This window comes from Patagioenas fasciata, chromosome 1 (genome assembly GCF_037038585.1).
Source record: "Patagioenas fasciata isolate bPatFas1 chromosome 1, bPatFas1.hap1, whole genome shotgun sequence".
In the NCBI taxonomy this organism is placed as follows: Eukaryota; Metazoa; Chordata; class Aves; order Columbiformes; family Columbidae; genus Patagioenas; species Patagioenas fasciata.
This window is the reverse complement of record NC_092520.1, coordinates 46,058,580-46,083,018: the sequence shown is the minus strand read 5'-3', so window position 1 is coordinate 46,083,018 and position 24,439 is coordinate 46,058,580. Positions and strand designations below refer to the sequence as shown.

Here is a 24,439-nt window from a genome sequence, read left to right as displayed (position 1 = left end):
GTATGGGGATGTTGTGACTGATGGTGTCAAAAGTCTTACTGAAGTTGAAGTAAACAAAATCCTCTGTTCTCCAGTTACACACTAAGCCAGCCTTCTCATTGTAGAAGACTACCAGGTTTCCTTTTCATAAATCCAAGCTGACTATTCATTTTCACTTTCTTGTCCTTGTATGTTTGGATCCCCTGATCTTCCCTCTTGCCTTTCTTGAAAGTAGGAGTGACATTTGTTTTCTTCTAGTTCTCAGGAGCTGTGACCTTTCAAAGACTGAGGGTGGCCTTGAAGTTTCATCAGCCACCTCAGCACTTGTGGGTGCAATCTGTCATGTCCTGTTGACTTATTTAAATGTTCCCTGACCTGAACTTCCTTCATTGAGGGCAAGTCGTGATTACTGAGGGTGAGTAATGATTACTCAGACTTTCTCTCTGTTTTCAGGGACATAGCATTGCTGGAGACTAGTTTTACCAGTAAACATGTAGGTGACCAGTGTCCCTTGTGATCAGGATTTTACTCATTCAGCATTGGGCTCAACATTTTTTCTTAGTTTTCATTTTCCTATTGATATACCTGTAGAAGTCAGTCTTGTCCCTCAGGTCCCTTGCCAGATTGAACTGCAGGTGGGCTTTGGCTTTTCTGAACTGATCCCTGAAGACTCAGTTCTTTTCTTTCTCCTGGGTGACATGACCCTTCTTCTACCTCTTGTACGCTTCCTTTTTATGGTTGAGTTTTGTCAGGCATTCCTTTCTCATCTGTGCAGACCTGTCTCTTTTGCTTCACTTCCTGCATGTGTGAACACTTTTGAGCATGGAAGTGATCCTTAAAAATCAGCCCGCTCTCCTGCACTCCTTCAGGCGACTACATCCCATGAGACTCTTCAAAGTAGGTCACTGAACAGGCCAAATTCTGTTCATCTGAAGTCTAAGGTTGTGATCCTGCTTTTGCCTTGTTCCTTTCTTTCAGGTTCCTGAACTTCACGTACATTGTCATTGCATCCATGACTACTCCCAGCCTTCATGCACCTGACTGATTCTTCCTTGTTTAAGTGCCAAGGCCAGCAAAGTGCCTTCCTTCATTGACTCCTCAGTCACCCGTGTTATGGAATTATCATCCGTGTGCTCCAGAAACCTCTTGCATTGCTTGTGCCCTGCTGTGTTCCCTTCCAGCAGAAACTGAGATAGTTAACATCCCCCATAAGGAAAAGGGCCTGTGAATGTGAGGTTTCTTGCAGGCCTCATGTACTTTTTCCTGGTCAGGCTGTGTGTAGCAGACACCCAAAATGATATTGGTCATATTGGTCTGCTCTCTATTCCTAATACTTAAGATCTCAATTGGCTTATCATTAGTTGTTTCATGTTCTGTCTGGATCACAGACAGGACAATCCAGTTGGTGTTCTGCAACAACTGTGGTAAATGTTCTGGTGAAGCCTGGATGTGGGAAGGTAAAGGAAAACCATCAAACTAAATGATAGAAAGTGTTTGCTACTTTCTTTGAAGTATAATTTGTACCTCACAGAGAGTAATGAAATCATCGCATTTTCTCTGCAGTCATACTATGTTGATAGAGCTTTGTTTACTCAAAATAGTCTTTTCTTTCCCATTTCCCTTTGGTAAATAAGTCTGTAGTACTGTCCTTCTCCAGTGGTTACTTAGGAGTAATGGTGCTTCTTTGGGTGTGCCATTGGGTGACTGTAAAGAAAGGTCTTTGAAAAAGTTGTGGCAATCAGATATTATGTTGCACTTATTCAAAAAGAAAATCACAAAGGCATGTGGACTTTTCCAGACCAGATACTACTTTGACAGTTTTTTGGGCAGAACAGAAGATAGATAAGATGGTGCACTGTGGCTGATGTCTTAACTGCCATGGACCGATTATTCTTACTGTAGTCCCACTGCCTGTATGGCAAACATGGTATTCCATCATGTAGTCACAGCCTCTGGATAATGTGTTTCATAATTCCTAGGTCCATTATGGCATTAATATACCTGTATGAAGAAAGCTGACAAATAGCACTGAGTATTATGTGATTTCTGCACATAAAACACGTGTATTGCTGATCTTGCACTGTTAATCAGTATGAGGCAGCTGAGGAACACAGTGGAGGAAGGATCCATTCATTACTTTTTGATCAGTATGTACATTTCACTGCCCTTGAGTAAAGTGTGTTGATAGATTTAGAGCTTTTAAGGAACTCAATGCTGTGATGAAAGACCCAGAGACATGATGATGGCTGCAAGAGTGATAATAGCTTGCATTTGGTGGGCTATTTGACCATTTCATTTTGGGATTTCACTTTGGGCTGTTCAGAAGCAAATGCTTGCTCCTGCGTGTTCAACCAAATTGACCATCAGCAGCAACAGTAAGTAGAGGAAACAAAATAATTATTTGATATCACAAATATGACATTGCTTCATTTCAGTGTCACTGAGTGGTGATTGCCTTTTAAGAACATTTAGACTAGCCTTTGAATGCTTAAACTAACTGTGCAGAGTAAGCACCTATGGAAACAAATTGATGCAGCATATTTGTCATTTGTGTGGACACAGCATGACTTCGATACACCTCTCTTGTCAGCATTATATATCTTTCCAAAGATGCTTAGCCATCGATCAAACCAGAGCAAGCAAGTTCAGGCAGATACGCAGAGTCCAAATCAGTTGTGAGATTTAGAAGTTTTAGCATATGCCATCATGCAGCTTAACACACTCATTTTTAAGAAAATGTACTCAAAGATTTAATCAACAGTAGAATGACTGGGTCTCGTGCTGTACTAGGTACTGTGACCTTTGCTAACACATTTCAGATAGAAGTAAAGGTTTTAGGTCAGATAAAATGTGAGTAACACTTTTGTTCCTTCTATTCTGCTTCAGCAGAGGGGACAGAATATTATTTTTTTCTTTCACTCATCAGTGACACCTTCGGTGTCACATACAGCCTACGGGAGTTTATGCAGGTATGACTCTTAACATAAAGTTAACACAATGTTAAACCATCTTGAGTAATTCAGTAGCAACATTGAGTGGGGGGGACACTTGACACACAAAGCTTCCTTCTCAAATTTAAGCTTATGAATTGCAATTCGAACCTATTGTGACTTTGAAGGAAGGTTGTGCTGTTTGCATTTCCTCAGCTCTTTTGAACCAAGTAAGAGCAATGGTGTTGAGACAACTGAGGAGCATCCTCCTAGTAAAGCAGCACGTATTCTTAAGTTCTAGCTAATGCTGCCTCTGGTTTGAAAACAAATGAACTAAGCATGCTTTTATTTCCTTGCCAGGGAGCTGAGTAGAATTTGCAATCATGTCATGTAACAGCTATTTTATGTATTTTAAATTTTCTAGCAACTGGTTGTTTCCCACCCACCCTTTCCCCCTCTTGGTTTGAGACACTTGTTCTGTATTCCAGGGTTGAACATTTCAGGTCTTGGCTTTTATTCTCAACAGATCTTCCTGTGAAGGCAGTAATAGCACTGTTTGCTCTTTCTTTGGGTCCATCTGCCACAGGTATTTCCTTGTCAAGGTATCTTCGCTCATTTGGCTTGTACTTCCTTTGTGGTCCGATTCAAAACTGCTTACTTAGTCTCAAATGTTACAATGGTTTGAAGCGTTTTGCAGAAAACCTGCCCAAGTTTTGCTGATAATCAGTATTTGGTTTGTGTGAACTAAACAGAATCAACAGCTGAGTTAAAAGTTAAAGGCTAAAGGCTTTCTGCTACTGGGAGCAGTCAGCAGAGTTTCAGTACCTTTACAAATGACATCTTATAGCAATTTATGATTATTAACCAAAAGCATAATTAATAATTTCACTAACAAGTCCAACCGAGCTGTATCAGGTCTTGTTGATCTTCAGGCAGTAGAAGAATCAGGCTTATAATTAACACATGTGGTTTCCAACAGGAAATTACTCATCTGCTTAACGTTGTTTTTCATGAATATACTTGCCCATATTTTATCCTTTCTATCTGAATATTAAAACGTATTACTATAATGATCTATAACAGTAGAACTGTGGATAGTCTTATATATCTTTATATATTATAGGCAGATGCATTATAAATATATTAGTATTAGAATTATGCATAGCAATGATAGGTTGCTCAGAACTGTTTATAAAATTAGTTTGGTGTGGTTTTTTTTTTTTAATTTTAATCACTTAGTTCTGAAGTTTCTTATGGTTACAGATGGAAAGTATACCTCCCAACAAAAATGTTGGGATTTTGGTATCCTTGAGATTTTATTTTAAGAAAAAATAGGGAGATAAATGTGGATTCTCAGCATTGCATTTGTATATGCAAGTTGTTTCCATGTAAAAAATTGTTCATGCCTAAACTTGTTTTAGATAGTGACTGCTACAGCAGAGTGACTGGGAAAAGTTTATACTTGCAGCATCTTGAATGGTCGTTGCATGAATGAAGGAGATCATAGCACCACCACTTGGGAATCTGAAAGAGACCTTAAGCCCATTGCTGAGCTTTCCTGTTTGCTAATTAAAGAAAACATTATCTAGGTATCATTGACAAATGAAGTTAGTCTGTAAAATGTTGGGGGTTTTGTTGCTTTGGAAGTGAGTCCAATCTTAGCAGAGGGAGGGGAAAGGCTTAATTTGGGGAGTTTCTACATGTGTACCTACACATAGAAATACATACCAAAATATGGGGACTGATCCTCTGAAATATTTACAAGATGGAAAAGTGCTTATAGTGTGTGCAGACTGTAACAAATTTAGAGAGCTTCCAAGGGTTTTGGCAGGCAGGATTAAATTTGAAATGTCTTGGCAACTTGAGTGTCATTTTTTTTTTTTAAAGAAAAAAAAATAAAACAAAACAATGCTTATTGAGTTGTCTCTGGTAGGAGCAAATTGTCCTGTGTTTAAAAGGCATAATTACCAGCAAAACTAGATAAAGAGTATTGGAAACTCAGTTTGGAGGTTTGCAGGAAAATGATTTCAAGTTACTCTGGATTACACAGATGTGCTGTGCCATATTGCTGTGAAGTTGCCAAACAATACCTGGAATACAGTTAAAAGTCTGACCTTGGAGGCATATAAGGCAATTATTTTTACTCTTTTCAACAGCAAATAATGAATACTGTTTTCAGTTTTGGTCAATGCGGTTTACTTCTGGGCTCTCTCAGTCCATACCACAAGTCCAAAATAAATCAGGACTTTTACACTTAAAGTTCGAGCAAGAGTTTCATAAAAGGTTATTTGATCCGGAGAAGAAGATCGAATGGCTACAGAATGGAAAGGACTGTGCTGTTCTTGATGTTTGACAGCAGGATAAGAATTGATTGCATTAAATTCTTAATAACGAAGGAAAACTTGCCCAATGTAACAACAATTAAATAGTGAAATGGCCTCAGATGTTTGATTATAACAATTTGGACATTAAAGGTTGTATGAAATTTCTTCCCACCCCACTTTTTAAAGAGATTGTATACTGTTATATATTGAAACTTTATTGTTGAAGGAACCTTAGGCCATCTAGCTTCTCTTTATAAGCTTTAATTTATTAGGGAAGTTCCCCCTCACTGAGTCACTTCTCTTACCTCCAGGATAATGGTAGTGGTTCCTAATAAGAGAAGTGGTGAGCTGATTTGTTTCTGCAGGGCGTGTCTTGATGAAGAATGTGCCTTCTTTGTTAACAGGTGAAGATTGGAAGGGTGATGAAATTTCTAGCAGGAAGCTTTCTTGGGATACTTTGCGTGGGTTCTTTGTTTGAGCTTGTTTTTTGACTGGTGGCCAATGGTCAGATTTTAGTTTCCAGGTTTTGACTGCTGCACCATGAGATGTGCATACTATTGCAGTCTGAATGCTGTACAGGAGCTGTTTTCAGTCTCTCAAAAATTTTATTTATAACGAAGTTGTTTGAATAAAATACTAGGATTCTCCTGATTCTCAATGTGTTTCTAGTTTGGTACTTGGAAGCGCAACTTCTTACTGCCTGGGATTTTCAGATTTCATAGTTTTATTTTCCAACTAATCTGAACTGTAAAGTATTTGAGTAATGTTTAAGTGGCACAGAGGAATGTTAGTAGCTGTTGCTTGAAGTCCTGTGTAGGACAACCTGTATGCTGCACAGATAACATCAGCCTTTTGTTTTTGTGGAGGGCTTGTAATCTGAACAGACCAGAGAAACATAGAGTAGGTTAAAAGCATTCATCTCAGAGTAATCTCAGTGATGGTGAAAAAACAAACGTGTGTGTGTGTGTAGTGTCTTTTTTTCGTATGGTGTGTTACTTTTTTTAACTGGGTAGTAAAATGGAGAGAAAGAATGTGATAGGAATGAGGTGTGGGCAGAAGAGGGTTAGAGGAGGGTGTGTTTCCTAGAACTGTAATGTAGAAGGGTGGAAATTAGAAGTCTGTAAACTGAGGATGGCAAAAATCCAGGTGACAATTAAAAAGGCTGCGTGCAAAAGATGCAGTTTCTTCCACCAACTGAGTTTTCTGCCAAATGATACATTTTGAGAGCTTCTTTTTTGTCTTGGAAGGCTCTGAATATTTGTTTGGTAAAGACTTAACAAAATTTATGTGTTCTCCACTAACAGGTTATGTTACTGAGGATCATCAATAAGTTTTGCTTCTAACATTGATACGGCACTAACGGACTTGTAATAGGAACAATAGAGTAAAACATTATAAAATGTAGGGTTGTTTTTTTTTTTTTTGTCATGGCATATATTCTGCTTAAATTAATGAGAGTAGAGGCCCTTAATTCAGTGGAACATTAGGAAAATATCATTTTAAGTACTTTATATTCTGATTTATACTCTGAAATTCTGCCTGTGTTGGTTCCCTTTGCTTAGGAGAAAAAAATTGGGGACTTCTGCCATTTTTTCCTCTGCTTTTCCTGCTGCTTACCGCGGGATGTGGAAGGGAGTTTAATTCCTTTGTTCTCATGGCTTTTCTGGTCTTTTTCAGAAGTAAGAAACTTTTTAGCAAGAAAAAATTGAAAAGGAAACAGAAGACTAAATTGAAAGTAAAAACACGCAACAAGGTGAGTGGTAAAGTTTTGACTCAAAAATTAAATTACTTTCAATTGAGAGAAATCCAAGAAAAAAATAGTTTAACTAACAGTCTATTTCATAAGAAAAAATAATAATAGACCAGTATGGTTTGTCTGTTCATTGTATTCTGCATGACTGTGATACCAATGTTAACCTTATTCAACTGTGTTTGCTACTAACATTCGGCATGAAAAAAATATGAACAGCATTTTTGGTTCTCCAGTTTCTTACTGTAAATGTAGCTAAACATGTTGGTCCTATAGTTAAATTTTAAGAGATTAACGTCTAGCCAACAGTTAGAGATTACTGCTGCAAAGAGTTCTGTCCATATTGGCTAAAGGAGAAAGGGAACATTCAATGTCTAAGGATTCCAAAGTTATCTCTGAAAATGTATCCAAAATGGAATAGGTGATACTTATCTGTCTCTCTTAATATTTTCTCACTATGTAACCCCTACCCTCATTACTTGAAATGCATGGGAGCAGTACAGTGAACTTCATAAAAATGTTTACGTGTTTACTTGTTGCAGAGATGAAATGTAGGCAGAAGTAACAGTATTGTAAAATGCTACTCTGCTGCATTCTTTCTGTATTAGTGAGCTATTATTTCTCTGTTTAAAGTAGAGTCTTCGAGGGATTTTCATGAAGGCTCACTGCAAGCACAGATGCTTCTTCCCATGTTCCCTTTGTAGTCAGCAAAGTGAAAGTAGCTCGTTTCTGGAATGGCTTTGAAGGACAGAACCACTGAAATATATCCAGTGAAAACACTTTATAGTCAGTTAAATGCCCTTATAATACAAATGCACTGTAGATCAAATTGGCCATCTTATCCCAGTTTGCCAAAGCTCATGTAGTTACTCTATCTCAAGACAGATGACTTTGGGAGGGTGAAGCAAGCCCCGTATCTATTCACTTGGTGTTGCCTTTTTGGATACTTACCAGATTGTTCTGCTTATCTCAAGTAGTGCAGCTTCCCACTATGATATAGAAGGGACTTATCTTCCCTTCTGTTCTCAGTACTCTACAGTGAAATATTTCTGGTCCAAACTGAACTTTTCAGCTCTTTGTTTCAATTGCTGTGATATTTTAAGTTTTACCCCTGTTCCCTTCATGATTTTATCAGAGCCACTGTCAACACAGAAAACCAAGTTAGGAATTGGAAGAAACTTTGCAGAATGTAGTTAGTCTTTCTGTGTTCTGTCTGGCAACATAAACTTGTGCTTTTAAAATAAGATAACTCTTGTGCTTTGATCGTTGTTACTATATAAGAAGAACCTTTTATCTTTCCAGATAGTGGTGCCCTAGTTGAATTGCCAGGTAGGAAGCTAAATCCAGACCTGCTGTTCTTCACAGGGCTGACAATCAAATGTGCTGCTTTGGATAAATGGATTGGCAGGATCCCTTCTGAATGTCCAAAGGCAACATGAGCATATTAAAGGCTGGGTCTTGTCAGTAGTTGTAGATTTGTCATTAACTGATCATCCCTGCACCTCATGCCTACAAAGGCTTATTTTCAAGATTTTTCTTGAATTTAACATAAGTTCTACTTGAAGTGTTAAGTGATATTTATCTGCCTTTGAAAGACATAATGGGTTTTTGCCTGTCTTTTACTGATGCCTCTATCCTAGACAGTCTTTGAGGCAGACCAGGGCTAGCTAGGTGATCATTGGTGTTTGGCGCAAATGTAGCTGAAAAAGTAAAGATAAAATCAGCTTCATATCTTTAGGTTATCAAACTTTGTTTACTGACAAAGTGGAGTGGGCTTTTTGTTGTTGTTGCGGTGTTGCCTTTTTTCAGTTGTTTACTTTTTTTTTTTCCCCTGCCGTGTGATTTTTTCAATGCATCCCTGTGCTTAGTAGTGCAGAATAAACACAGTGATCATCTTTGCACTGGAGTGTCTGAAAACAAGGTGTGTGTATTGTTAGGAAAAATGTGAGTTTCCATTTGATGCTTTATAATGGGGCAGATTGAAAAGCCCATCACTACTGGGCATTCTGGGCTTATGTTCATCAATTTTTTAACTACTAGGGTCTTTTAGTCTGAACAGAGATGAGAGCTTTCTCTTAATATGCTTGGTAGAGGCAGGAAGGGCCTTAAATTAAGAATAAACTGATGGAACCTAAAAATTTGTTATTGATATGCTGCATTTCCTAGAAATGATAATTGAGTAATTGAAGAGGAGAGAACATTAGAAAAAAATCATTGAGCAGCTGGAGGAAAAATATTTCTACCATTTAAGGATTAAATATTAGAACATTTTAAGTATAAAACATTAATTGGTGTTTAGTGCAGCCCAGTAGTTTGAGCCTTATTCTGTTTCTAAGCTGGAGTCATGTTGTGATCACTTGTATGTAAACTACTTTTAACTTTTGGTTGTGTGGTTTAGTATCCTTATATGAAGTATAGACATTTTCTATGTGGGTGCAGTGTGTTTTGGATTTAGAAATAAATTGCTGAATGGAGTGACTTTTACATAGAAATGAAACGTGTAATTATTAGACGTGGCTCTAGCACCTTGGATTCCTGCTCCTGTCCCACCCCCTCCCTTTTATTTTTGACAACAATTATCACTAGATAATTGTAGACAGTTTAACTTAACCCTATGAATATTGCTGCTTCCCTCCCTCCTTTCCACCCCTTGGAGTTTTCCCACTTTACTGTTAACTCACAAGAGTGTTGCTTAGCACACTTAGCTGAGAGGCTGGGTGGAAAACCATCATTTACCATCTTCTGTGCTCATCAAGTTATTTGAAGAATACTGAAAAATTTGAGTCACTGGAGAATGTACTTCCAGTGATTGGCATCCCCCTGTTTAGTTTATCCAGAAACTTTAAACTACTACTTTTTTAGCTTTTTACAAATGGAAGGGAAGAGCTTTGGGAAAGGTCGTCTCGTGCAGTAGACAAATATATTGTAAGCCATTGATTAGATGTGTAAGGTGAATCAGCTGGAATAAATATTTGTCTCATCAAAACCACACGTAGCTTCTCAAATAGTTTGTCAGTGTTTTCAATGGCTTTTGTATTATTTGGTGTTTCAACCTCAAGAGGGCATCCCTTTCTAAGAGATATTTGAACTCTTCAAAGAAGAATTTGGTGAGGTTCTGTGCTCCATGTTACGCATGGGTTAGATCAGCATTACCTGTCCTTAACAACAGATTAATTTTATAAAGTTATAGTCTAGTTCCATCACATCTGAGAACAAACCATTACTGGAGTCATCTGGTTCAAGAGGAAGGAAGTAGATTGGTCAGAAAATAAGCTATGTATGGATTTAATCTTTTGGGAAAACAGATGGAAAAAAGCTTAAGTGTGAGACAAGTCTAAAGGAGAACAGAGGGTTTTGTTTTTCCCACTTCTTTCCTTGTGTGTACTGGAACATTACAAAAGGCTGACTGATAAGAGCAATTGTGAGTCTGGTTGCTATCTTTTATGAACCAAACCTCTGCCATTTAACCTCTCATACGTAATGCCTCCTTCCATAAAGCGGGGACAAGGGCGAGTCACGCATGAGGGTATGGGCATCTGCACTTCATTCTCTCTATTAAGATAGCATCTTATATTTAGAAAAAACACACATGAAATAAAACTTTACCTTATGTTAAAATTATGTTAATGATTCTTACATTGGCATTGCAATTTCTCAGACTTGCATTTCGATTTCATTACTCAGTAGTTCAGAATTGAATTATTGTTCTTCTTTTGTGAGGGATTTAATTAGGTTTATTGCCTTTACAGATTCTCAGGGTTTTTTCTTGAAATAATGTGTCCCATAATACAAGAGCAGTCTGATTGCCTTATTAATAATCCTAAATCTGTGCAAAATGAATAAGTTGCTTCACTGAGTTCTGAGAAGTTGATTAGAATTTTGACTTAATGTTTCACTGTTTTCCTTGGCAGTGTAGAAGTATTTTGTGTCAACATGAAATGCAGTATCATTAAGAGAATTATTGTGTCTTAAAGTAGACTCTATTAGTTTGATATAAGAGTTACTAAGTGGTGTTCTGTAGGCACAGTTAGTGGCTAGATTTTTCATAGGGATCTGGTTTACTTCAAAATCCTTGAGCCAGTAACAAGATTGTGCAGGTGGTAGCATGAATCTCAAACTATTGGAAGTTTGTGTGGCTGTGTAGAAGAGTGACTCATAGTTGCAGGAAAGGAAACTTCCAGTTGTTGATGGAATGAACTTAAATCCCAGTTTCCAAACTTGATCAGTGCATCTGACCTCAGTGAAGTTAGGAATCTGTTGTAATTGGGAAAGGTAAAAACTTGCCTCATATGGAAAAAGCTTCTGATACCTGTTTTGAATACTTTCCACTATCCCTGTTGAAGAAAAGAAAGGAGGAAAAAAAAAACAAAAACAACCTGCTCACTGAATGAACCATTTGCATTAGAAAGGCAGAAAGTCCTCCTCTGCCTTTTCCTCCTCTGCCTTTTCCTCCTCTGCCTTTTCCTCCTCTGCCTTTTCCTCCTCTGCCTTTTCCTCCTCTGCCTTTTCCTCCTCTGCCTTTTCCTCCTCTGCCTTTTCCTCCTCTGCCTTTTCCTCCTCTGCCTTTTCCTCCTCTGCCTTTTCCTCCTCTGCCACCAGAAATGTGTCTTGTCATTCAGCACCTTTCTTTTGCCTTGAGACGTGCTAAGTATTTGTGTATTTATACATTTAATGTTAACTCAATTGAGGTGGATTTTTTCCTTCAACAGAAAGACAGTAAACAGTGAAAGTCATAATTATCCTTAAGTTTTAACCTATTTTTACAACCCATCAACTTATTAGTCATAAATAGATTCATTTAGTAGTCATAAGGCCAGTGGTTTTAAACTGACAAAACCAGATAGTGAATTTCAAAATTATTCTCAAGGGACTCTATATGGATTGTTACTACATTTGTAAAGTGTTTAAAAGAATGGAGTATAAGATACTTTTAGTTTCAAAGAATTTACAGTTCTCAGAGACAAGGTGTTGTGAAGGGAAAGTAAAGGTATGAACTAAGAAATTTAAACAGTGGGTTAACATCACAGCTAGGAATTAAACTCTAGTTCTGAACTCTATAATAGATTCTAGTGCTATACTGTTCAGGTAAAGCAGAGATTCAGGAGAATGTTGTGCTATATTGAAGTCTGGTTAGGAGATTATTCTATATAACTTTAGTTTGTGCACTGTTGTAGACAATTGAGACACTAAACACAGAAAGACAGAATGGTTAAAGTACTTACTGTTTAAAAGCTAAAGGATTAGGTTAGGGACTCTTTCAATAGTTTTAAATTATTGAGAATGAGGAAGGAGTTTATTTCTGAAAATTAGTCAGCTTATTATTAATAGATAAGAAAGCATACTTTTATATTTTACCTAGCACAGTAATGTCTAAAATTATCTGTGCTGATAAAACTATTTGGCTAACCTCTTTCAAAAGAGGCTACATGAGCTACAGAACTTAGAATATTCTGGAACAAAGACTAAGCTGAACTCCTGACAAGAGAGAACTGGAATGGAAGCTCTTTACAGAAGTTATAGTTACAATACATTATTTTAATAACTGAACTTCAGATGGCAATATTTCAGACAATCCATATATTTTTCTTCTCCTGTAACTGTCAGTAAATTAGGAAACGCATAGTAAACTTACTACATTTTTTTTTAATGTGTGCGGTTCAACTGAGCTGGCTTTAAATCTGGAAACTGATATTGTGTGTTTGCCTTAACAGCAGCTGCAAAAACTCTTGGGGTATGTGTGTGGGTATTTGACATACAGATGAGTCATATGTTATAACCGTTTAGTTTTCTGGTGCCAAATAAATTTTGAAGTATGTAGTAGTTCATTATCACTAGTATGAGTCCAGATCTATCTTGATGCAATTTGATACTGGAGTAACATATGAAGTTGTATCTTGGGTTCTTGCACTGATTAACATTGTGAGTTTTTAACAGCAGCTCTGTTTTTTTGAAGATATTCGTGTTGAACAAGAACTAAACTTATGTTGTCTTTCAATCCCTAATGGCAGAAGTTCTGTTGTGCTAACAAAAAAAAAAAAACACTAAAAGGAAAAAGAAACAACCAAACTGACGTGGGTTAGAAAAATTAACACACTTTCTGTGGTGGATAAAATAGGCTACAGAATAAACCATTCCTTCTTAATGGTTTAGCCTGCAATAATTTTGTAGCAAGAATGGAAATGAAGGATATGCAAATATGTACCAGTACAGTTAGAATGATACTATAGTTAAAATTAAAAAGAGATGTGTAAATTATTAAATATTTTGAAGTTACTTTGAATTTTTTAAGTTTTGTAACATATGGTGTTAAATGGTCTAACTTAGCCCATGTTTTTTCTGGTAATAATAAAAAGATAAGTGCAGCTAAAAATGTGTTGTGAACCATTGCTGTGTTTTGATATACAAAGTTGTGGCTAACACATTGTAGAAGAATAGATCACCCCATTAAAACATTATCCAGTTCACTGGTTCTCAAATTAAACTAGCAGAAAAGAGGGGAAAAGTAAAGTCTTCTTTCCCATCGCTGCTCTCATATATGTGAGTACTTCCACTCTGGTCTGTTCCAGAACACTGTAATATAGTTCATTCCTGTCAAATGAACACGGTCATTCACAATATCTCTCTCCCTTAAATAAAAAGGAGGAAAAAAAAAAAAAGACCAAAAACCTCCCCCATCACTGCCCCCCAGGAATACAAGATGCAAACCAAAATAGCTTTGAAGTTGTTCATGTCCCTGACTCAGTCTAGTCTGCAAATTTTGCCTTGCATGTTCAAGCAAATTTGTCCTCCACTCTTCACCCACCTGGGCCTTCTCTGCTTATGTAGCCTCTGTGCCCTCTGTCTACACTGAGGTATTATAGGGAATTGTATAACCTTGGCCTGGGTTGTGATGTTTTGTGTGTGTTGGGTTTTTTTTTGTTGTTGTCCATTTTTTGGTTGGTGGGGTGGGGTTTCTTTGTTTATTTCTGTTGGGGGGTTGTTTGTTGGTTCGTGTTTTTAACTCAGTCATCCTCCTGTCCCATCTTATTGTTGCAGAAAGGGAAGAGAGTATGGGGCAGAATTGAAAATGTTTTTCCAAAAATTTTTTTCTTAATATTTTTTCGAGTCTAATAACAGCCTCCTGAAGGTTCTTCTGTGTCACAGCAGTGGCTGACACTAATATAGCAGTAGCAGATGCCAAGGAAAGGGTGGGGCAGGATAGCAGTGGGGTAAAGGCTTGGGTAGTGCTTGCTTCTCAGAACAACTCCCAACTTTGACATTGTGGCTCAGGGCTTCTGAAAACAGGATGGTGTCCTGTTATTTTGTAGGTCTTCATAGAAAGTGTGGTTTTTGTTGTTGTTGTGTGTGTTTTTTTTTATTCAGTAGTTTCTTCGTTAGGTTTTTATTACCCGCAAAATTATTATCCACAGCATCCTGCTGGGAGAGTTTTTTGAACTTGCCATCTGTTTTCATTTAATGAAAAAAAACCAACTAATGGTATTTTTAATTTCTCATATGCATTTAGCAAACAGCTTAAATTTTTATTATTTACCAATAGATTTAAATTAACAACTAGAATAATTAACGATGCATTTAAAAACTCAATAATAACAGTATAAAAAACCCACAATTGACCCCTATTAAGAAGATAAATCCTCAATTCTGCTAGTCTTCTGACTGTGGCTGGTTTGTACCATTCTGTAGCCTGAGCTGCTTTCATTTTCCGTCCCAGTGTCCTCATCAAGTTGTGAGAGGTAGAGACTGAAGACAGATGGAATATATTGAAATTTCTTCCTCCTCTTCCTTTCCTCACTGCCTGAAATATAACTAGTACTTCAACAAGAAAGTTCAGTCTCCAATTAGGGAATCATTTGGTTGGCCAAAACTACTGAGACTGTTGAATTGAGTTGTATTTAGCAAAGCTTGAAACTTCTGATAACCTTAAAACTAATCTTGTTTTTCAGACTGAAAACCTAGAGAGTACAATAACCATACCAGATATCAGATTACATAGCAACCCTTCAGCTTTTAATGTTTACTGCAATGTCCGCCACTGTGTGTTGGAGTGGCAGAAAAAGGAAGCATCTGTATCTTTGGCTTCAAAGAACAGTGTACAAAGTGGGGATTCGGACAGTGATGAAGAAGAGGAATCCAAAGAGCCACCTATTAAACTTCCAAAGGCAAGTAACTGGATACTGTTTAAAATGTTTCACATACGTGATCTGAAGTTGGTTTGTTCTTTCTGGGGAATAAAGAACAGCATTTTAAGCTGGTTGCTCAGAAAATAGCTACAGTTTTATATCTGTAGTTCATCTAGTCCAGAATCGTCTGATTTGACGAATTAGGAAGATCTATGTACCTGCCCAATAATTAATTTTGAAGTCAATGAAATGTCAGGTAAACATTCAGCTTGTGCTCCTTTATAAGTACTGGTACGTGAAAATAACCTACAGCCTCTTAATTATTTTAATTTGCTGATTCACTTGTTTTGTACTATGTAACTACTGTGCATTCAGTTTTGTTAATTGCTAGCTTATTAATGGTACTAATTCTCCTTCCTTTTGTTATTCTTTTGAGTCTAAAAAGCATATTCAGAGTAGCTTGTTTATATTTGGTCTAAAACCAGTACAAATACTGAATTTAAAAGGTTGTTGCAGCAGTGATTATGTAGAATGTTCTAGTTGCTGTGAAAATTAGAATTTTACAGATCATTGCATTTAGATAGCATTATCTGAAGGGCAAAGTTGTCACTCTGAAAATAATGGTGGAGAATTGCAGAGGAACATAACCAAGTCCAGTAACTGCAACTTGGTAACTGAAGTTTCATGGTTGATAGTTACAAAATATAGTGCAGTCAGTAGAAATAAAGTTAGCATTGTTCATGACCTGCATCTGACTCCTTGTGGATTATATTAAATGAATCAGCAAGTGCCTGTTAGGTGCTTAATTTGAAATTTTAAATAAAAGGAACTGTAGCTATTAGTATGTACAAAGAATAGAATGGTGCTTTAAATATATTTTGGAATTAAAAGAGGCTCAGAAAAGGATGAGATTTACTAGTGTTAGGGACAGAACACTTGCATGTAGAAACTAAAACACTGATATTATTAAAGGTGTTGGAGAGATTATCAAAAAGAGACTTGGAAAATGGTGCAGTTTTAAAAAGATGATGGCTTAGAAAAAATTGTATGGAAACCCCAGATAGGAAACTTCACTTTTCCTTTCTCAATTTAAAAAATGGGTGAGCTATTCTGTTAATACAGCAGATAGAAAATTGATGAAAATTAGTATGTTTTCAAACTATCCATTTTTAGCAAACAATCTAGAAAATATCAGAGAGTTCAAGATTTTTTTACTGATTCAACAATGGCTTAGATGCTTGGTGCAACCTCAGTATTTTTAATAACTATCTAGCTAATATTGGATTCTTAAGTCTCACTAAGATAAGAAACCTTTTATTATTAATTTTACTTGCATCCATACATTGAGAAAGGCATCCATCTGGAGCTGTCTCACAGGTAGTAAAAATTTTGGCAACAACTATGTAAACGTCTTCGTGTCCTGAATATCTGTGTCTGTCTCATGCTTTGTTTATATGGTGATCTGGTTCATATGTATGATGAGTTATGTTGGGTTGGGCTTAGTTTGTTAAATATAAAGTTATTGAAATTTCTAAGGCTTATAATATTTTCTAGACCAGTTTCTGAAAGTAGTCATTAGCTTATTAAAAAAATACTGATGTCTTTTGAGTTTGACAGTGAGGTGAAAGTCTGATCCATAAAAAGTTGTAATTGGGATTCGTGCTTTTCCAGATTCTCCAGAGTTAAAGTGGTGAAGTTAGTCCTTGATATGTTTTTTCTTGTTTGTGAAAATTCTTCATCTAATTGAGAATAAGGTGAAAACATTCTAATTTTTATGCAGTTTAAATGTCACATTGAAGTATTCTTGTTCAAAAAACTTAAAGTCGTCAGGTTTGTTAGAGCTTTTATTTAGAACACATTTCAGAAATAAAAGTTGTTCTGTGCAATTTCTGTATTAAGATTGAGAACAATTGTTTTTAGCAATTGGTAAAAGAGACACAAAGACAGAACTTCCTCATGTTCAGATATTAGCCCAATGAAGTTTGTATTTTGACTGCATCTAGACAGTTTAGTAACTTGCTGTGGGACAGAGACTGAGGCTACAGCAGGGCTTGTATTGGCTAAGAGACCCTTCAGAAAGCAGCTACAAGCTTAAGATGTCTTGAAAAGAACTGCTTGCTTATTCTGTTCTTCAGTGCACAGTCTGGAGCAGCTGAGAGACAGAGAGATACACGCTTCTATATTGACAGCTGGCTGAATGTGAGCCAGCGGTGTGCCCAGGTGGCCAAAAAGGCCAAGAGCATCCTCACTTGTATCAGAAATAGTGAGACCAGCAGGTCCAGGGAAGTGATTGTCCCCCTGTACTCAGCACTGGTGAGGCTGCACCTTGAATCCTGTGTTCAGTTTTGGGCCCCTCACTACAAGAAACACATTGAGGTGCTGGAGTGAGTTCAGAGAAGAGCAACATCTGGTGAAGGGTCTGGAGCACAAGTCTGATGAGGAGCAACTGAGGGAACTGGGGCTGTTTAGCCTGGAAAAAAGAAGGCTGAGGGGAGACCTTATCACTGTCTGCAACTACCTGAAAGGAAGTTGTAACATGGATGGTGTTGGTCTCTTCTGTCAAGTAATGAGCAATAGGACAAGAGGAAATGGCCTCAAGTTGAACCAGGGGAGCTTTAGATGGGCTATTAGGAAAAAATTTCCAATGGAAAAGGTTGTCGGGCATTGAACAGGCTGCCCAGGGCAGTGGTGGAGCCACCATCCCTGGAGGTGTTTGAAAGACATTTAGATTAAGTTCTTAGGGACGTGGTTTAGTGGTGGACTTGGCAGTGCTCGGTTAACAGTTGGACTTGAAAATCTTAAAGGTCTTTTCCAACTAAAATTCTTCTATGATTCTGTATATATGTGTATATATAATATACATACATAAACAGTAAGGCTTAAATTTCTTGTGTGATCTACTGTAGGTGAACCTGCCTTAGTAGGTGGGTTGGACTAGGTGTTCTCCAGAGGTCCCTTCCAACACCAACCATTCTGAGATTCTGTGAAGGTGAAGAGACCTGTTTTAAGAAGTTTACTCAGTCTGTTGATCTCAGATACTAAAAAGAAACCCAAACTAAAACCTGTGCAGAAAAATTCCTAGCAGAACTATCCATTGTTGATTCCTGCTGTAGCAGAAGTTCACCAAATTATTTTCTCCACTGTGTTAGGTCCTGTGCTTTCTCCAGATGCTTCTGTCAACTCCTAGATTTTTTGTCTCAAGATTGGGAAAAATTACCTTCTCAGTTTCTGTCAGGAATACCATCACTGAAAATAAAGAGTATTTCTAAAAATGTACTGCAGTGTATTTTGTTCTTTAAGCCTACAAGATGATGTTGAGTTATGGATCCTGGAAAAATTATCTGTACTGTTATTTTGTTGATGGGTTTTTTCCCCTGTAGAATGCATGAATGCGATCCCCTGCATTCCACTGAAGGTATGAAATGGAACGTGCAATTTGCAGGAAAGTTGCTGTTGCACTTCGAAGATTTTATTTGATTATGTATCTATGCTTCCTCCAAAGATCAAACTGGCAGCAGAATAACTTCTGAAAGACAGGAATCAAAATAATTGAATGACAGCAAAGACAGTTACAAAGCATCCAGTAGAACTTATAGCTGACTGTCAAAATAGATCTGTTCTAAGCATGAGCAGTTCCATTAACAATTCTATTTATTTTCACATTTTAGTCTTTTTCGTTATGTTTTACTCAGGGGTGAATCTATATTAAACAAAGTAAACTTTGGGACTCTGCTTCTGACAGAAACACATAGTAAAGTTTTTAAAGATATGATTACCTATTTGTAATGAGTTAACTCTATTCATTTTTCTTTCATCCTCATCATTATTACATTCTGAGTTTGAGAAGGATGCGAAAGGAACAGTCAGTGTAGAGAAGCATAATTACCATCTCAGAATATTCAGGAATGCTAAAAGTTAGGAGTGGCTGTGGCTCTTACAGTTGTTGTATTAGTTGGCATAATGCATGTCTGATGAGCATGTATGCAGTTTTAGTAACAAGTAATTAATTTTATTTTTTTTAATACAATCTTTGAGACTTTGGAGGGGAAAGTACTAGTGCTGCCAGTATCAGCTGTCATATGCATCATTAATCCAGTTGGAAAGTCATGTTGCAAGCCAATTCTAGCTTGCTGGTTTGCATTGATGAGCAAGGAAAAAGAGGTCTGAACTTGATAGAAATTACAAGGGCTGAGCAGTAGTTTGTCTTACACTGTCCAAAAATTTTTAAGTTTCTTTATTTGTTTCAGGGACCTATTACTCTGCGTAAATATAGTCTTTCGTATAATGACATTACTTCTGTGCAATATTTGCTGGTACAGTTGTGTAGGTGGGTTCTTGATTTTGATTCTTTTTTGAATTAATATTCTGTATAATGTTTCTGTTATTCAAATAACTGTCTTGTTTTGTGAACACTGGCGTATACCTTTGATGAAGATCCCGAAGTGTTATATTAACAGTTTTTCTTAAATGTCTGTACTTCTTTAGATCATTGAAGTTGGATTATGTGAAGTCTTTGAACTGATTAAGGAGACAAGATTTTCCCATCCATCCTTGTGCCTCAGGAGCCTACAAGCCCTTCTTAATGTGCTCCAGGGCCAGCAACCAGAAGGCCTGCAGTCGGAGCCTCCTGAAGTCCTAGGTAATCTCCCATCTGTTACTATATTTGTATTAATATACATCTGTTATTGTATTGAACAGAAGAAAATGGTTCCTAGCAGGTATTTGCAAGATAGTGTGAAATGCTTGTTCTCAACAGACTGACTTTATTCTGGAATGTAAACTCTGTATGGTATATGTTATCAGTACTTTCTCAGCATTAATCTTTTGTAGAACAAGAATGTTGTCATGGAAAGGTGTGTTTATATATATAGAAAAGTAATTTTTTTGTTGCTGTGTAATGCAGCGTTTCACTGAAACAGAGTACACCTTTCAAATTGTGATTCATTTGCCTCACTGAAACTATCAAATACTTGTTCTTATTGGAAAAGTGAAATTTTCTTGTGATCTGCTGTTGTAATCTACAGCTTAGATATTTAATGTTATAATTTATATAAAGCTGCTAAATGAATTGTCAGAATTCTTGCTTTTACTTCTTCTAGGGATCCAAAAGTTTGCCTGAAAACTCATTTTGCTTGTAGTGATACTGAAAATAAAATCCTGATGTCTTAGAGTGTATGATGACTTACATCCTTTAATTTAAAATACAGTTATCTTTCATTAATTCATGTTTTTTAGTGATTCATAGAGCTGCAAGGAAGGCTAAACTGCAGCATCTGTTGCTTAAGATATATCTTAAGACTTTCTATGTATGTTTTCCTATGTTATGGCTTAACAGGATTCTATTTCCAAATATGATAGTAATTAGCTACAGAAAGCTTTTATTTTGTATTGATGCATAGAGTATTAAAAAGCTACAAAAGTGGCTTTGTTGTGGTTTAGTGCCTCAGTGATTCTTTATATATATATCAGGAGTAGTGACATTTATACAGTCCTAAAATTACATTTGGCCGTTTGAAGGCAACAGTGAGGCTGATGTGACTCTGGTGAAAATGAGTTTGACACCCCGGTATATACTATTAAAAAAAAAAAAAAAAGGAGGTGGATTTTTGTTCACATTGTGGATGCTACAGATGTTCAGCTGTAAACAGTGCTTGAAAAGGGGCATACGATCAAAATAATTTTCAAGCTTTTTTTTTTTTTTTTTTTTTTTTTTTTTTTGGTGAGAGGTGCTTCGGCATGGGTAATGGTCACAAAGATTAGGCAAGGTTGATTAAGACCTACACATCATCTCAGTGATGAGGCAAACTGAATAGGCAGATCAAGTAACTCCTGGCCCATTTCTTATTAATGTGTTCCACTGTAACAGAAGGACTTAGTTTTTCTTGTTCTCTGACCATTGTGATACTCAAGACTCGATGTTTTCTGGCTGAAAAAGAATGAGAAGTTAAGGATGTCGTAGGCCTATTTAAATGGGATGCTTTTCTGTCTGGAAATAGGGCTAAACTTCCTGGCTGAAAAAAGATATGTCATTTTTTTTTTTGTGAGTTTAATTTTGCATTGACTGGCAAATTGCTTGCTATGATTTTGTGACTTTTCCGTGTGATTGCTGTGTTTTATCTGCAGAATCCCTCTTCCAGCTTCTTCTGGAAATAACTGTCCGTAGCACGGGAATGAACGACAGTACTGGACAGTCCTTGACAGCACTTTCCTGCGCTTGCCTCTTCAGTTTGGTAGCTGCATGGGGAGAGACGGGAAGAACGTTGCAAGCGGTCTCTGCAATCCTCACCAATAACGGCAGCCATGCTTGTCAGACTATTCAGGTCTCGCACTAAAACTTCTCTCTATCTGGGAATTTGTCTAAATGATGTGTACATGAGTTCTGAGATCTGTTATATAAATTCAGTTAGCTGTATTCCCCTCACTATTTTTGACGTAAGGGCAGGTATTTTTTTGTCGCTCTTGAAGAAAGAACAGAAAATACAGCATTTAAAAAATAATCATGTTTTTCACTCTCTATTTTACTGTTTAGGTGCCAACCATTTTAAACTCTCTTCAGCGGAGTGTACAGGCAGTTCTGGTGGGCAAAATCCAAATCCAGGACTGGTTCAGTAATGGGATAAAGAAGGCAGCCTTGATGCACAAATGGCCATTGAAAGAAATATCTGTAGATGAAGATGACCAGTGCCTACTTCAGAGTGATGGTTTTTTCCTCTATCTCTTATGTAAAGATGGACTTTACAAAATCGGCTCTGGATATAGTGGGACAGTGAGGGTAAGGTGATTTCTTGTCTGATGAATGACAGTTAAAATTTTAACTTTTACAAAGTCCTGTTTCAACTGAGAATCTTTTGTAGCTTACTAATGATCAGCTCTTTTGCACTTTGTCTAAATTTTTCTGATTATTTCTGTGAGAATTTTACAGCATTTTTTCACAATTTTCTCAATATGACTGAAGATGTCATTTAGCTGGTAAATGATTATGTGTAAAATGGGTATTTGTTAAATGATTGGAGCTTTTTGCTTTTCAGGGCCATATATATAATTCTACATCCCGCATCAAAAACAGAAAGGAAAAGAAGTCTTGGTTAGGCTATGCTCAGGTAAGTGAATAATTAAAATATAAAATGTGCACCCTACACAGCATATCTTGTGATTAATTTAAGTAGGCCTTGTCTTAGAGCAAGCTTACACAGATACTGTTTTGTTCCTTTGGCTTTAGTTATAAAATCAGTTTTTTGGTACTGACTTTTAAATTCTGGAAGATGAGGAACAGATGATGGTACTGGCATATGGAAAGGAGTAATGAAAAGTGTCAATGATTGGTGTTGTCGCTGTAAGACTTTTTCAATATGATGGTTTAACATGTAAATTTATGAATTGTACAGTCAATTGATGTGTGCTTCTTAATGAAGCTGGTGAATATAAAAATGTGCTGTTGCAACAAAATAGTGTAAAAAACACTTGAAATATTTATTTATGAAAATGATTTTGAATCACTTGCAATAAAATAAGGAAGTACTGGTTTGGTTGTGGTAGGATTGAGAATGTGTAAACCATAAGTAAAGAGAATTGTTCATGTTTCTACTGCAGAGAGAACTATATTTGGATGTTTTCTTGTTTTCTTAGGGTTAGTCAGTTTCTGGGATATCAACCCCCTTTTCGTATACCTTTGCTGTTATAAAAATAGTGTGTTTTTGAGAATCCTGTTATTACTCCTGAGTGCTCTCTCTCAAAAAAACAAACAAACAAACAAGAACAAAACAAAACAAAAACCAAAACAAAAAAACCAAAGACCAAACAAACAAACAAAAACAGCAAAAAAACCCCACCAAAACAAAACGAACCTCTGAAAGTTAAATTTCGGAGAAGAATGAATTTGCTTCACTTTTTAACTACTGAGCAATTTTTATATTATATTTCCAGTTATTAATAATTAAGTGATCTTATTCTCTGTGTGACATTAAGTGTAATATGTATTCTGTTATTACAGTTATCATATATATACACAAAATCTACACTAAAAGCTGTACTGGCACAATACAAATGTATGCAGATGCATTCATTCAGGAGCCTGTTTTATCAGTTTGGAAAGGAACAGGATCCATACAGTTTACTGTACAGAGTTACACGTTTGCATGTTCTGTACATAGATATAGATATAAATATATTTGATGTTCTTTGAGGCTTGTACAGGTGTATGTAATCACACAGTGCCTGTATCCAAAGGTACTGCTAGTTGGAAAAATGTCACTCTGGGGCTATATTTATAGGGAGATGTTTAAGTTGCGTTTATTGCTAAGTGTATGTCTGTAAAAGAGGTAAGATATGCCCTCAGTCTCATTTCATTTCAAGTGCTTGCTTAAGTCAGCTCAAAATCAGATAATTTTTCTTCATTATGCAAGTTATTTTAGATTGAAGCTTTTCTGTGTACTTTAGTGGTCTTTACTTATTCTTCCAAGTTTACATGGGTTTGTTTTTCCTGATTTCATAGAGGTTGATTTATCCAGGTAAATGTAGATAGTTTAGATGGAAGGCAAAGGCTTGATTGGATTTGTCTGTTATTGTTAAATGATTGTAATTAGGGTTTCTGACTCTTGGACAAATGACAGTATTCTGAGGTTAAGTCTTAGTGACCTCCCCATGAAATGCAGCCGTCCTTAGACGTGTAGAATCTCCACCTGAGGCCAATTGTGCTTCAAGCAATTAGAAACTATTGTTGTATCTCCTGCGATGGCACTGCTCTTGTCAGAAACGTTACTGAGCCATTATTCATATTGACCTCTGCAACCTCCCGTAGGTGAATACTACTTTGCTTGGCCTCAGTCACCTTGAATGAGTATGTTAACAAGGGCCCTTAAGGAATCTTTCCTTTCCTGTACCTTTGAAGCAGACATGCTTTCTAAATGTAAATCCCCCAACTGAGTTTCTACCCTGCTCCCTCAAAACCTGTGAAGGGTTCACAATTATTGTAGGATTGAAAAAGAGACAAGAGCGAAGTTGGCATATTGCATCTATTCTGGATCTGTGCACATTATGCAAACATGGGGCCTTATGCAACCTATCTAGTTTAAGGTAAAGCAAAACTTGATTCACCGTGTTTGTTTAAAAGTACACTCAGTTATAGAATAAACCTCAAATGTGAGTTTCAGGTAGGTAAATCTTTTTACTGAGAAACATTCTAAACTAGGGGCTGAATCACACCTTTCAAAAATACATATGTATGAACAGAGAGAAGAGACTATTTTGGTATACCAAAGGTGACTTCTTGAATGTGGGCTTCTGATCAAAATAGATGATTTTGAGGATATGAAGATATTCTGCATGTGGAGAAACAGA

At 36.7% G+C, this 24,439-nt stretch overlaps 1 protein-coding gene across 20 annotated transcripts in view; it reads left to right on the top strand.

Moving 5' to 3' along the window:
- Positions 1 to 24,439, top strand: part of MYCBP2 (MYC binding protein 2) — a 200,431-nt gene that overhangs the window by 21,215 nt on the left and 154,777 nt on the right. For all 20 annotated transcript variants that reach the window (XM_071806388.1, XM_071806378.1, XM_071806435.1 and 17 more), the window contains exons 2-7: positions 6,911 to 6,986; positions 14,927 to 15,142; positions 19,589 to 19,742; positions 21,227 to 21,423; positions 21,633 to 21,875; positions 22,132 to 22,203. In XM_071806388.1, coding sequence (XP_071662489.1) covers positions 6,911 to 6,986; positions 14,927 to 15,142; positions 19,589 to 19,742; positions 21,227 to 21,423; positions 21,633 to 21,875; positions 22,132 to 22,203 — 958 coding nt within the window. The remainder of the gene's footprint in view (positions 1 to 6,910; positions 6,987 to 14,926; positions 15,143 to 19,588; positions 19,743 to 21,226; positions 21,424 to 21,632; positions 21,876 to 22,131; positions 22,204 to 24,439) is intronic.